Source organism: Merops nubicus, unplaced genomic scaffold (assembly GCF_000691845.1).
Source record: "Merops nubicus isolate BGI_N331 unplaced genomic scaffold, ASM69184v1 scaffold949, whole genome shotgun sequence".
Lineage (NCBI taxonomy): Eukaryota > Metazoa > Chordata > Aves > Coraciiformes > Meropidae > Merops > Merops nubicus.
The window spans coordinates 59,202-74,966 of NW_008632806.1; the positions used below are offsets into that span (position 1 = coordinate 59,202).

At 41.9% G+C, this 15,765-nt stretch overlaps 1 protein-coding gene across 2 annotated transcripts in view; it reads right to left on the bottom strand.

The window, feature by feature from the left end:
• Positions 1–15,765, bottom strand: part of PTCHD4 (patched domain containing 4) — an 81,969-nt gene that overhangs the window by 46,058 nt on the left and 20,146 nt on the right. For both annotated transcript variants that reach the window (XM_008947998.1, XM_008947999.1), the window contains exon 2: positions 10,858–11,338. In XM_008947998.1, coding sequence (XP_008946246.1) covers positions 10,858–11,338 — 481 coding nt within the window. The remainder of the gene's footprint in view (positions 1–10,857; positions 11,339–15,765) is intronic.

Genomic DNA, 15,765 nt, shown 5'->3' on the forward strand with positions numbered 1-15,765 from the left:
AAAACAAAAATCATTCCTGACAATTTCATCTTGACTTTGCTGCTAAGGGGCCTCCAACATGACCTGTGTATTCCATTTGCATGGTCAAGCTATCAGTGGATCAGGAACCCAGCTACACACATCATTAAGGGAAAAGTCATGGAAGAACCTGATCTGCAGGTAAAAAAATTCTCTATTTTTCAACAATTTCTGTGATGCTTTCATTTTTCCCTACTGATGTCAGGTCAAACAATCCCCTCAAAGAGTTAAAAACCTTGCAATGTGTTCCTGACTACTGAAACTAAAGGTATCCTCATATTTTCAAGGGAACATTAAATAAACACCAAGGAAAATTTATCAGTAGCTAAAATGGAAGTTTCCATAAAGAATGCATTGGTTGATGTGTGCTTTGCAACCCAGTGTCAGGTTCTAAGGAAGGGGTATGCAAATGAGACAGGGTCGAGTGGAAGGGGTCGCAAAAGGCAAGCAAAGGTCTAATCCCCTCGAAGAGTTAAAAACCTTGCAACGTGTTCCTGACATTTGTGTCCCTGACTACTGAAACTAAAGGCATCCTCATATTTTCAAGGGAACATTGAATAAACACCAAGGAAAATTTATCAGTAGCTAAAATGGAAGTTTCCATGAAGAATACATTGGTTGATGTGTGCTTTGCAACCCAGTGTCAGGTCCTAAGGAAGGGGTATGCACATGAGACAGGGTCGAGTGGAAGGGGTCACAAAAGGCAAGCAAAGGTCTCCTAGAGCACTGACAGTATTCTTGCAATTTAAAAGCTGACAAAGTCTCTTATCTAACTTGCGAACAAAACCCTCAAGTGGATGAAATTTAATGGTTCCATTGCTGTGAAAGCTGAATCATAACTCTTCACCACGTGTAATTTGATAAGATAGGTAAGGAAAAAAGATTGACATTTTTGCCTTGGTTCATTCAGTGCTCTACCTTTGTGTATTCTTTTGGGTTTGTTTGTCTGTCCTTGACCACCAGTTGCTTTGTATCTCATGACCTATTTCAAAAATCAGAAAAAGAAAAGAACAGAGGAGGTTTCAATCATAATAAATTTCTACACTTTTTATTTTTTTTTTTTAAATAGTCCATAAAGAGATTCTATTACTATCCCCTCAGGGAAAGAAAAAGTATATTAGAGGTCAAAATCCACGTAAGAGAGATCTTTTGAGATTTGCTTCATTAACCGCATTGTTCAGAGCCTGACTTCAAATAACCTAAGAAAGAGGCAGAACATCTGTATCTATGATTAGTAAAGACTTCTCTCCCTCAATATCCTACCAAGGTTATTCATTTAAAAGCAGGCTAACTGCATGATAAAGTTATTACTGTTTCTTAGCTCTGATGGGAGAGACATTGAAAGCCCACATAAGGGACTATAAAAGGCACTGAGCTGTACTTTTGCAGAGAGCTGAAGACCAAGTGAGTCCAGCAGTTCTCACTCTTAAAAGTGGTGTCTTGAAGTTGACTGGAAGTATGATGGAAGAGAGATTTATAGTCGGGTTTTTTTGTTTGTTTGTTTGTTTTAATAATATATTCAGCTTTTATAAAGCCCCAACACTGCACTTTCTGGTAACGCTTTCAGTAGTGTAGTTAACATCTCTCCTGAGGGGTCTCCTCCTCTTTCAACTGCTCCCATGAGAAGATTGTGCACTAGAAGGGTTTTAGTTTTGCTCTTCACCCCATTTCTTTTTGCTGTGGACAAACAGGCTTTTCTGTTCCCAGGACTCCTACTCGAGTTTCAGAAGGTTTAAATTGCCTTAACCAAAAACTTTGTGCTACACTGTTTTAAGTTACTTTAGAAGGACAAAAAGGATTCATTGCTGTGCACTCAGTATGCAGAACACCCCTCCACCTTCAGCTTCTGCCACTCTGTGTCCTCCCTGGAGGATAACAATTTCTCAACAGTCATAGTAAAAATATCAACTAAAAACTTAAAAGAAACACAGAAACTTTCACCCACCAGGGTCTCGCCAGGAGTGCAGCAATCTGCTATTTGCTCCTCTCCATAAAGCAATGCAAGTGCTCCCTCTACTAGACTATACCTGCAGTTTCTGAGTTTATCTAAAGTTTGCAAAATTATTTAGTACGAGTTGGTTTCACAGATATGCTGGCAAAATAGTTTTCTTTACTTCCAAGATATCAACTCAAATGGAGTTAATAATGCTTGGAAAAGCTACAGCATTTAAGACTTCTGGGTCAAATTTACATTTGACTCTGGGTTGGGATGTCCGAGTTGGGCAGATCTAAGTGTCATATTGTAAATAAATGCTTTTCTTCCTTGGACTTTGAGTAGGAGCAAAAAAATTCCCTGTTGCTGAAATACCACAGACTACTGCAGGAAAATGCAACGACAACATGCCAAGACGCAGCTACATCTTCTCAGGGAATGCAGAATGATTTTAGAGACTACTAAACCACACAGTGTGGCCAGTGGATTCACCAGTGAAATACAGCCATGTCTGGGTAAAAAAACAGCATCTGCTTAACTGAGCACCACCTGCACAGGGCTTTGAGCCAGCCAGGGCTCACCAGTACCCTATCTAACCAGCACAGCAGGGGCAGAGGGAAGAAGAGAGAAATGCAGTTAGCCACACTGAAATTCAGCCAAGGCAACGAGGACAGTATGCCCACTCTTGCAGAACAAACATTAAAGAGCATCTTTAGTGATCCAAAACTGCAAAGGTCTGAGGTTTTCATCTCATTCAGTCGGTGGCACCTACATCTCTTGCTGCTGCAGCTCCACTGCCAATCTGAGCATCCAAAATAGCATGTCCTTCTTTATCTTGCAGTCAGACAAGTGTAGATGAAACATGACCTGCTTGGCCACATCCAGCAGGGCTAACACGTGGAAAGTCACAGCTGTAATACCTGAGTACACCTTTCCCTGAAGAACAGCAACAGAAAGCTATACCAACGACATGGATCCTGAGTAACGTAGGCTACTCCTATCATTTGTTACCATTCCTGAAGCAAGGAGCCCTGAGCCAGAGTGGCTTCAGCATGCATCTATCCCACCAGAGAGGAGAAGCCACTTCATGGGAAAAAAAACATGGAGTGAAAAAAGAATAGCAAATAGAAGAATAAAACTGAATTATTAAAAACTCAGCTGGCTAGTTGCACAAAGGAGGACATATAAATACAGTATTCAGTAAGGGTTTTTTTTAGTAGATTTGGTATTTGCAATAGACTCTTTAAGCCTTTAATTCCACGCAAAGTTTTTGACCTTGCAGATGAATATAGCAGATAAATATTGATTTAGAACATGTGGCAAATGGTCTGTTGAATTCTGTATCCTTTTCCTACCTCTTCAGGGGAAAATTATCAGACTGAAAGAGGGCAGCTATGGGGAAATTTCTTCACAAGTGGAATCTCTTTATACTCATTTTTGAACTGGGCTTTTGAACATAGTCATTAATTCTTGTACTTCTTCACTACTATTATGATTTAGCTTTGCAATGTTATTCAAAACAATGAAGATGCTTTAGCTAACTGTGTGAAAATCCAACCCTTTCTGAATCAAGCTGAACTTTGAGCTACAACCACATCTTACAAGTGTGCGTTCCAGGGACTAGTTGCACACAAATTATATTCCAGAAGAAGCTAAATGCATTTGCTGCCTTTCATTTTTGCTTAAAAACCAGAGACACAGCTTTGGATGTCCCTGCAGTGGAACACGGTACCTCAGGTAAGAGGACAGCATGTTTCACAGAGCCTATGATCATTCATTCTATGTTTTCCCTGCCAGCAGAGCCCACCTTTCCTGCCAAGCAGAAATGACAATGCAAGATTGCATTTTTTCACCACACACCACACACAGAGGACACATCTTCAGCCTATCACACATCTGCTCTTTCCTGCAGATCTGCAGTGCTCCAGCAGAGACCAGAAGCTACCATCAATCTTCCTGTATGGATGGAGCTCACAGGAAAGTGTGAACTACAGTAAAATAGCTGGGAAAAATAAAAAAGAAGAGGTCTGGTATGAAATTATAATGAGGGTGGAGTAAGCAAAGCCCTGTTTATAAGATATCCTAAAAGTATTTACAAATGCATAGATACTGTGAAAAATTATACTCCACAGTCAGGCCAAGCAGGCTTTGAAGTTATAGGCTCAAGCTGCAGCAGTGAAAATATTAATACCCTTATGAATGTATGGCTGTTTAAGCACTGGAACAAGCTGTCTAGACCAGTTATGGAATTGCTAGCAATGATGCTATTGAAAGCTGGATTTGGCATTGCCCTATTAGGGATAATATACGTGGAGCCTAATCATTTCTGCCATGATGCAGCTTCTTTCCAGCCCAAATGAGCCCAATATAAATGTGATGTGCATTGATACATACCAAGTACAAGGAACAAAACTCCAGCTGAATGAAATCAACTTGCAGAAAAGGTGAATCCAATAAAGAAACTTAAATAACCCAGCCATAGCATTGCCATGAGAAGGGTGAAAAAAAATGAAAGCAAGAGGTGTTCTGACAAACGTGTGAGGCATCTGAAAAGGAGCCATCTTTTACTATCTGGGGAGAATTTGTGTATGGATTAAGGGAAACATACATTTTTCAGTGCAAAAGAAAACCATTCCTTTTAGCCTTTGGCATTTTAGCTCAAAACATGCTCCCTTCCTTATCAACTGCTTTTTTCAAGGGATTGTAGAAATGCTCGCAGCAAATGAGAAGCTCTTCAAACGACAGCTACTTGTCTGTTAGCTGCAGAAGGAGAGCTGAGGAAGCTGTTTAATAATGATAATAACAATAAAAGACAACTGTATTTGAAGACTTCACCTTGGACAAATGGGTTGAGTTCCCAGTAGAGTGAGAAGGAGGAAGAGTTTAGCTGGCTGATCTCACACAATGAACACAGCCAATATCGTCTGTATTTGCTCTGTCATGATGGAGCATCTAGTAGTAATGGTTTGTGCTTCAGCAATGGCCCAAGAATGAATGCTTCAACCTGAGCTGAGACTCAGAATCACTGACCAGCAGACCTGTAGATGCAGTCTCCTGGGGTGGAGAAACTGCCCCAAGGTATGATGGCCCAATTGCCTCTGGAGTCACCTATTCCCTCTATTGACTGCAAAGAAAACTAAGTTTGTGTCACTTCAGTTAAGGGAGGAACATTCAGGGCACCCAAAATTAGGTGCTACAAACCCTGCTGTTAGGATTGAGGCTGGCTGTGTGTCTTCCTACATCTCTTTCTGCTGGGCACGAGAAAGCCCTAAGGACTCAGGTGGAGATACTGTCACCTTGCCTGTGTTTGAGGAGAGCAGGACAGACCCAGTCCTGTTGCCTCTCCCTAACCATGACAGCTCCAGGACATAGCTGTGAGGCTAGACTGCATGGTGTGAATATAACACACTATCCCAAACAGGCTCTTGTCTTCTACTCAAAATCCAGGAGTTCTGGGGAGGTTATCCTCTCTTGTGGAAATGAAAAAGAACAGCCCTCTACAATGGGGCATAGACCTGCTAGGGACTGGACCAGTTAACGAGGAAATCAACCTTGCAAATATGGAGGACGTTTAAACTCATGAATATGATTATCTATCTTATCTGCCCACCCAAATAGGTAGTTTTAAACACTTTCATATCTTTCAATTTTTTTTCTCCTGCTGCCCCATGGGTTTTTTTTTTGTTATTCCCATTTCCCATTCTAGCAGTAAAGAGCAGACATTTTCTAATTCAGGACAAGGTATTTCCTAGTCCTTAATGATCTTCTGAGTTGGTGAAGCCATGAACTGCCATAATATCTAAAATGATTCACTGTATTTCTAAGGCATGGAATGATGGGGTTTATGTCACTAGGTCTCTTTGCTCTAAAGGCTCATTCTCCTGCTCCTCCTACAGATAGGAGAGGATCACATAACATGAGACTCATATGGGATTTGTTTTACTGCTGCATCAAAAGGACAAAACCAAAGTCAGAGTCAGTCTTGAAATATTTCTAAGCTGCAGTTGTAATCGGAAAGCCCATTGCTTGAAGCAAAGGTTAGAAATACTGTGACACTTCATGTATAGGTAAACTAGTGATAGCATGCACTTTAGGACTCACATTTCTCGTCTGGGGTTTAAAAATTGTTTTCCTCATCTGTACTAGGACTTTTTTTCTGTAATTTGCCACAACTCTACCACTAATGGTAACACTGCGACATCTCAAATTTACTTAAAGGTGATCATCAGCCATTATTTTAACAACTGTCATTCAAAAGAGGTTAGATGTCTTCTGTCTGAAATGCTAATAACTGCCTGGAGTCTTGTCTGCTTTTGCCTTGCCTCCTCCTTCCATATGAATAACTCAGGGGAAGGAATAAATGGGAATTTTAACAGAAAATTCTACACTGTAAGTATAGTCTTTGCCCTCTTTCATCCATCTTGCCCTCTGATATCAGGCATGGGGTTACTGCTGGAAACAGGTAGCCTATTGCTTTCTAAAATTCTTGTATCCCTTTATTACAGTTCTACTAACAGTATTGTTGTTGGTAGTGGTAGTAATAATAACATTTCAATGTGTTGTAGGGCATCCATTGAGCTTAGTCTTCTCTATATGCTCAATGAGAAATAATTGTTCCCATGAAGACCTTATGGTCTTCAAGGTTTGGACTTAAAAAGGGCAGGAGACATTCCTTACACCTTCTGTGAGTTCAGCCTTCTAAGAAACACACACACTTTATAATACAAAAAGCATAATTACACTCTAATTACACTCTAGTTGCATTTTTAACATAAGAATTCCACTAATTTATATAACGAGGTGCTTCATGAACTGGCCAAAAATAATTACAGTGTAAAATGACTTAATTAACACACCTGCATTAAGAAATATACAGTCAGATCCTCAGCTGAGTTAAATCGTTATCTCTCTTTTATCAGTTTTGTTCTTGTGCATTAAAAAGCAAATCATGGGAGCGATAATACCTCAATTATCTAGTTAACCTTCTGGTTTTATTAATTAGTGATGATTAGGCATGGGAGATCATAATTATGCCACGTGCATAACTTCCCTTTGAAATCGCGTGGTGAATCCAAACACAAAAGGCAGATGTGAACACCTAACCAGGTCCATTTCTGACATCTAGAACAAGTCTGGCACTCAGTGGTTTGACCCTCTGTCTCCTATCTGAAATGCATCCAGTGGCAACAGCTCTGCTGGTGTCAAGCTGGCAGAAGAGGCTTCATTTTATGATAGTCTTGGAAGACAAATGCAAGGTAGAACTGGCCTATATTCTGATTTCACAGAGTGGTTACTAAAACATGACTTTAAGAAAGAAAAAAAACAAAACAAAGAGACAGACAAAATATCTAGATCCACTTCAACTCCTAAAAGAGGAAGCCCTGAAATTAAAGAAGAACCTTTTCTCTAACTCATCACTTTTTGGGGTATGAACAGGTAAAAACCATCACCTCTTGCTCATGTTTGCAGGAGATTGTGGCAGCCAGAGCTTTCTGAAGAGCTGCTCCTCACTGACTCAAAAAATGCAGCAGTAGAGACTGTACTGGGGAAACTGGTTTTCCTGAGGCAGCTGTCTGAGAAGGTAGTGGTATCAGAAAGAGAGAATCAGAGCAAGTGGGATTTTTCACCACTTTTCTCATGCCTAACATAAGACTAAACCTGTTCACCTTCAAGGATAAAGAGAAAAGCCAATCTGAGCTAACACTCTTCCTTCAGTAGATCAGAGCATGCCTTATCCCAGCAGAGCATTCCCTCACAGCAGGACTACAGTAAATAATTAATGTGTAGGTCATTCAGCCTAAATTTAGAAAAATATTAAACACTTCACTCTCACCTAGGTTTCTGCCACCTGAAACCCAGAGAAACTCTGCATTGCAAGAGGAATTATGGACCTAGACGTTTGCACAAAATCCAGGGTTATTCCTGTCATTCAGATGGCAGCATCCTGTCACCTCTGCAGGAAAAAGGACAAGGGCAGAAGAATATGACAGAATTTCCATCGAAATTAGTCCTTTGAGAAGAGAATGTCGTCTGAAACTGCATATTTTTGACCAAACAAATATACTTTAAATGGACAGTTTGCAAATGTCAGGTTGAAGCGTTTCAGAGTTAGAAGCTGCCAGAATTAAAGTTGCCTGTGTATTCTGCATAGCATTGCAGTTTGTGGCTGTTATTGCCTGGGTTTCCTTCTATTTTTTTTTTAATCTAAGTGACCTGACTTTGAAAGTCTGACTTGCAAATCTGGCATTTGGAATGCTGGGAAACCCCACTTTGCACACTTTTTCCTCTATATTCACTCAGCTATTGCTTGATGTGTTGTTTGCATTCTGCTGTGCCAGCAGCAAGGGACACTGGTACAACATGGGCCTGGGTTATGTATTGACCCACAGAATTAGCAGTTTTGGGGTCCTCAGTAGATCTACTCTAAGGGGTCAGAACAATTCACAGTAAGCCAGGTTCTGCAGAAACCCCTGACTTGTGAGGAGCCCAGGTCTGCCAGGCCCTGGGTATATCACAGGCAGAGCAAGCTCTCGTTAGCTGGCACTGTCACTTAAAGCACCAAAGGCACGTGGCACCTTGCAAGATGTAGCCAATATGACTTTGGTGAGACATGCTTCCTGCTTTTCCATTCACCTGACTGTAAAACTGTTGTCTAATATTTACCAGCAGCAGCTCCCAGGCAGTGCAAGCTGTTCTTTAATGATATTTCCAATTCAGTCTGAGATGCCTGAATGAAATTTCTGTAGAAGGGTTACTTAAATGTTTTCTTTTTCAGCCTAAAGCCTGTTCAATACAATGTTATAGAAGCAATCCTTGCAAATATCTCACTTCAAGAGACTTTTATTTCCTTTTCTTTCGCTTTTGGCAGTGGCTGTGACAAGAATGACAACGCAAAACACAACAGAAAGTTATAAACACTCTTTTTCCTCAGACAGCAAACAAAATCCTGAATTGCCACCATCCTAGATGGGAAACTGAGCCGCTCTGCTTTCAGAAACTCCCACCCTTGTCTCCTCCTGAGGCTGCAGGGTATGTGTAAATGGAGCAAAACGTTACTGCCATTTCAGCTGATGCTCCTGGCCTGTATGGGTACCGATGCTTCTGAGGTCAGCTCAGAGATGTGCCTCACCTACAGGCAATGTTTGGGGCTTCTTGGGAGTGAGAAATTTGGGACCTGTCAAGTAGAGAGCATGGGCTGCCCATATCTACAGCTGGCTAAATGGGGACACCAGCAGAGGAAAAAAAATGAGGAAAGATGCTTTTAATCTCTTCAATGGTTTTTTGCTTGCTGCACAAGCAAGGCAGTGCCTTGGCCCCACTCTTTGATATGCACCTCCTGACACCCAGCAAAAAGATTGCCATAATCTGGTAACAAACAACAAATCCCATTCCCCACTGTTGTCCTTTTCTCTATTCTGCCACTCCCATCTCTTCTTTGGCCAGGGGCCACCATCACAATTTAACAGTGCAGGCGACTGAACTAGAGGCTTGGGCACGTCTTTGCTCATCACTAGTAATGAGGCTGAACTAAATATTCACTTCCCTGGGGTCTTTTGTCTCACTCCTCCCCTTCCCTTCTGGAATCTTGACCACTCACTCCATCCCACTCTTTCTCACCTCAGCCAGAGATTCTGGGTGCAGGACTTGGTTAGTGACATGGATGCATCACCAGAGGACAGAAAAAAATAGGAGGCAGGGGGATATGTGATGCATACACCTACAGGACTTTTCTTGAGAGGAAGAGCAAGACAATGTAGGGTTTGGGGAGGCTGAAGTTCTTAATAAAAATAGAAGACCTTTTTCTAAACCTTAACTCTAGCTTGTGTCTTTGCATATTTATTTTTCCCTCACTGCGCTATAGGGCTTGAGTACTAGAAGCCTGAATGGAATTCAAGCCATTAACTGTAAAGATGCAAGGTTCTGTCCACAGGCAAGATTTCCTGCCATCAAAAAGCTGGCAGGAAGGTTTTCAGGTCTGGGCTGCTACTGCTGAAATTTTGCATAGAGTCATTGCTGGGCTGGAGACTCGTGACACGGGGAGACTCTGACAACTTGGATGTGACAGCTCCGAACAACGCTGCCTCAGCAAGCCACTCAGGGCACGTTTCCCTCTTCCTCCCCAACACACCTCCTCAGCAAACTCATTCAGCAAACTCATTAACCACAGAGATGCACTAAAAGTGCTCGGCAGAGAAATGAGAACAGAAGGAATGAGAACAATTCCTCTGCTCAAAGCTCTGGGGTTTATGTTTGTTCTTAGTCGGCACCTTTCCCTGCCCGGCTGAGACACAAAGGAAATCTCTGCAGCTGATCTAGGACTTCATGAGCCGAGGGATTATGCACTACAGATACTGACATTCCCCTTAGCTTACAGCCTGGAAAACACCACAACAGTAATCTCCTCTCTGAGATAAAGTCCATCAATCTTATTCTTACACCAACCCATTCCCCTCTGCCCCTCAGAGAGCTGGAAGAGAAGCTCTCCTCGGGAAGAATGCTAACACCTTCTCTTCCTCAGCACCCTCCTATTTTAACTTACTCTTTCAGCTGGCCTCCCATCAAAGTCAGGTCAACACATATCCATTTTCTATGCTGAGCTGACTGGTTTTCAATAACAATTTCTCCTTCGTTCTGTAACAGAGATCAATAAAACTGTCCCTCTCTCATATTGGCTGAAACTCCAGCAACGTCATTTGCTCTTTATTGTTGCTGCTGCTTTGTTTTGTTTCCTTTTTTCTTTTCCTTTTTTTTTGTTTTTCCTTTGGCAAGGCACGGATCAATTTAACAAGATGAAAACGACTTGGACTTTCACTCAAGGTAAAATCTGCACTTTATAACCCAGGATGTAATTTGCAATCCTGTCATTAAGCTCTGTTAATCCTATTATTATGAAGATAAATAATTACCCATAGCGAAGAAAGGGATTCCCAACAGAGTAGAATTATATTTTCCATCAGTAATGAAAAATATCCCTGCCGCAGTGACACTGGAAATACAGATAGTGAGTACTCCCAAGAGTCCCAGGAAAGGTTTGCTACGCAGGCAGTCCTTCATGGAGCTCGAGAGGGTAGCAGTCAGGAGAATCAGCATCAGGCTCACCAAAATCTTGCCCCTGGCCAAGAGACTGGTCTGGTGGAAGTCCTTCCAGAGGCTAAAGGATGCTAGTGAGTAGAGCTGCAGATCTTGGTGATCCAGCTGCATCTTGTGCATCAGTTTACAGAATTCACTCTCCCACTTCTCCCCAATGAGGTCCTGGGTGACAGAGCCATACGTTTGGAGGTAGTAAGTGATTTGGATGGCTCTGGCTGATTTGACTCTCTGGTCCTTGCTGTTTGGCACTTCCATGACCCCTCCAAGCTGATGGCCAATAAAACTGCTCCTTCCATCCTGGGAGAGAAAGTAAAAAAGACGAGCATGTGGTTATGCTGCTTAAGATGCCATTCAGTGCTACTGTTTGACTCTACCTTCCTTTCACACACAAGTCGAGAGCTCCACTCAAAGGCCACTGCAGTCAATAGGAGTCATGTCATTCACTTCACTGGGCTTTGGGACGCATCCCTGTTCCCTGCCACAACTCCTTTTCTTACTCACTAGAGACTCATTTGCAATTCTGTGCTGCAGTTCAGGGACTGCTCAGGTACTCATTGCAGTCCCAGATGTTCGGGGACTGAAATGTAGCATGCAAAGCTCCTCACCCCACAGAAAAAAAGATTGTTTTCCTACTTTTTAACTCCGACAGACAACAACGCATCTCCAATTACTGAATTATGATATGTTTGAGATGAAGATCAATTGAAGATTTGTAATTTCCTTACACTTTGGAAATGCTTTTAGAAAGCTGGAAATGTACAGAAAATGAGGCCTGGTTCTTCAGTATATAGATGCAAATGTAGACAGATTCACTAAGTTTAATAGCTACTCTGGCTGTAGAAAAATAGAATTAAAATCAGACTTTTTGAAATTTATTAGTTTATGTATTAGTTTATTATAGTTTATTTGAGATTTCACAGATTTATATCAGTGGCATGGAAAAAAGAATCTACCTTGCATCCTGATTTAGCCAGGATTTGGTTTGGTTTTTTTTAATATATTTCAAGAGTATAAACCTTACTCTGGTCTCACTTATTTCATTGTATTCTAGGTCATAAAAAATTCCATGACAGTCACTAAAGGACACAAGTGTACTCAGGATCAGCCCCTGTCTATGTACAAGGCCAGACCATTTTCTTTTTAGAGTTATCTAGTCACATTTAGATGGTTTGGGGTTTTTCTGTTTTGTAAGAAAGGTACAGTAAGGAAGGTCCTTGCTTTTAAGCCGTTGGTTATTCTAATCCTCTAGAATAACTGTGATGTGTCTCCTTCAAGACAGGAGAAGCTTGTGTGGCTTTAGAAGACCAAACTCAGTTGCAAGCTGAAGAAGAAGAGGCAGTAGATTGGGTAAAAATGTCCTAGCACAAGTAGCCTCTTTGATCAAAAAACTCTAAACCCAGGGAGTAAATGTCTGCTGAACACCAAATAACATTTTGGTTTTATTTTCCTACAAATTGGATTATAAGTTTTCAGATTTCTTGCCTCTTGTATTTCATATTCTCAAGTCAGTTAATGTATGAAACATCTTGCAGCAGTGAGTTTACCTGAGATAATGCTCAGCCTAGATGTGCTATGGGAATGAGCTGGCTGACAGCTTGAATTTGGGAGATGCTCTGTCCTACACACACACATGGAAGCAGTCATCTGCAAGAGGCCAGGAGCATTTGAGGAAGACACTTTGAACATCTAGTACATCCAACATCTGCCTTTTCTAGAAACATCTGCACTGCACACGGGTCATCATCTGAAATTGCCAGACCTGCTCCTTATGATAAACCCCATCCTAAAGAAAAAATCAACAAATCAAGGTACCAGGCTTGATGAAACACAGATGTCTTCTAACATGTCCACTCACAGAGCAAATAAATAGCAGGAAATTGAGACATAGCACTGAAAATGTTTTATATACTCACCTTGTCTGTGGTATATAAAGGAGGTAATCATCCCACTGAGAAATTTCTGCCTAGGCCTGCTTTCGTGGCAGGAGCTCCCACTGCTTTCAGCGTTTGCCTGCCACAGCCCAGGGAATGTGACAAAGTGCTTTTCAGAAGTTAATTTTCCCCCTATTCCCAGTTGTTATTTCCCATTGAAATAATGGCTCCTGGCGAGGTATCCTGGCATGAGCTGACATGAAAGGTGCTTTGCAGTCTCATGCCAGCTTCTCAAATCACCTGAAGCTTCATTGCAAATGTCATAAAAGCAGTGACAGCTAAAACAGAGGGGCAGCTGGTGCTGTTTGGGCTCCAAAAAAGTCCTCATCTCTAGCATTTCATGTTAGAATTCTGTTTTGATTCATTACTTCTTTTTTTCTTTTTTTTCCTGAGGAGGGGTCACACCTAACGCTCCCACACAAAAGGTATATTTCCAAGCTGCCAATTAAGGTTTGAGCAATGCAGTCCCTGCTCACATCAGATGCAACTTTGCAGTTAAAAATCCCCCTTTGGCACTGCTTTGAAATTTTAGGGAGAAATGTCATATTTCCTCAGTATATATGCAGTGTTGACATTCAAACGTTTTCAGCCACCGCAGGATACTTGAACAGCACAGCTCCAAGCTCAGACAACGGGCTGTAATTCAGCTTTCATTGATTCACCATGCAGCACACACTGCAAGGTTATGGGAAACTTTGCCATGACCATCTGCCTTCCTCTGTGAGAGGTGCACCCAACGAGGGCCACATTTCAAAAGAGGCAGCAGAGCAGGCACAAATAAATCATGTTCCGCCGTATCTCCCACGAAAGAGAAGATAACAGCCCTTTGTTACACTGATGTACAACAGGGCACCCAGCTCATATGTCAGCAAAATAGAGAGGGAGCTTTCAGATGGAATCGAGGAAATCACGGATGCTGAATTGCTTGGAGGTCGTTTCGCCCGTCCCTTTCCTCCCCCAAGCAGATTGCTTCCTACCTACACAAAGGGTTTGTTTTTGTTGCTTTTATAGCGTGCAAACATGAAGCTGCCACCATGGAATTTGGGAAAATGGGGCCCTTTTCTAGTGTGGCTCATATGTTGTGTTTATGAAATTATCTAAGAGATATAAAGGTCGTGATGTGCTAGGCAGGGCTTTCAAAGCAATGGTTACAGGCTCAGCAAGGCAGACAGAGGAAAGATGGGGAAAAATATTGCCTTCCAGCCCATTTTACAGATGGAGACTTAAGAGTGGGAAAATGAAGACTCAGTACTGTCAACAAGACTTTCTGAATCTCCCAGAGTCTTCCAGACTAGGGACCTAACTACCTCTTGCTGTCTGATGGGCACTGCAGGGGAGTTCTTCACCATCCCAAGTTCTCTGTCTTCCTCCAGGACCACCTTGTTGAAAGAAGGAGATGTGAATGGCAAAGCCCCTGGACTAAACTTCAGAAGCAAAACGAGACCACAGTGTGACTTGCATAAATGTGGCCTGAAGATGAGACAGATTTTGAACAGATCCTTCGTTCCACCTAGATCCTCAATGAAAGAAAACACTTTCTGCTATTAATTAGCACATCCCTCCTGGTACGTGCCTACACGATGCTAGTTTTAATTTCCAACAATAATTTCATGTTTTAGACTACAGATCACTTACACATTTTACCTACATATGATGTTACTCTCTGATCTTGTACACAGAAGAGCAAACTCAAAATATAGAATAATAAAACTACCTCTTGGCTGTACATTTTGCACCTATGTAGCTCCAGAGGATCTGTAACACAAGACAATAAGGTCACTAGCATGGCTGAAGCCTGAATTTCAGATTCCCAGGCTGTGTCTATGTATCTCTCTCTCTCTTTTCTCTTTTTTTTCCTCTCTTTTAACATCTGATGAAAGCTTCACAGTGGCTGTTCTCCCAGAGGACCAAAAGGGCCATTATCCATTCTGATGCCAGCTAATTCTCTCCAGATCTGAGCATCTTCAAAAGTGGCATGAATTACATATCACTTGCTGGGGCATGTGATATTTGGTCTTAAACAGGGGCCAAGCAAAACTCTTTGCTTCGATGGATACTATTAAATTGATCTTTGAGTACTCCCTTCTCTTTTTTCTACCTGCCCCAAAGACATTTGGTAGATTTAGACTCCGAAAGGGCAGAGGACAAGAACTGAAGTCTCTCAGAAGGTGAGAGATGACAGACAGACAACATTTTCCTCCTTTTTCCCCTGCATGGTGGACTTTGCCTGCTGCATTTATGCAGACCTGGCCTTCCACATTGGTTGAAATTCCAAACTCCTTGTCTGTACAAGAACTAAAGTCTCTCAGAAGAGTGAGAGATGACAGACATAGACAACATTTTCCTCCTATTTCCCCTGCATGATGGATTTTGCCTGCTGCATTTATGCAGACCTGGCCTTGCACATTGGTTGAAAATCCAAACTCCTTGTCTGTTCAGCAGCAGAAGTCACTGATAGTGAATGGATGGATGCAGAATAAACCCCTACCATATTTCAGGCTAGAAACTTGTCTGTAAAGGGTGCTTGGAGGCTTAATATCCTAAAAAGATGTGTAAATGTCACAGGGGTGCTTGGTTTGCTCCAGAGCTGAGTGCAGGACCTCTCAGGTTAGACAAAAAGCTGCTCTTAATGAGCTAAATATCTTTTACAGGTGCTAACGTAGGCATGGACTCTCTCTGCATGCTGCCCAGGGGAATACCAGCAATGCTCCCTTACTGCTAAATTCCCTGGGACCTTTTTTGCTTCCTTAATAATTTCAGTGTGGCTGGGGGCGCCCCCCCCCCCCCATTTTG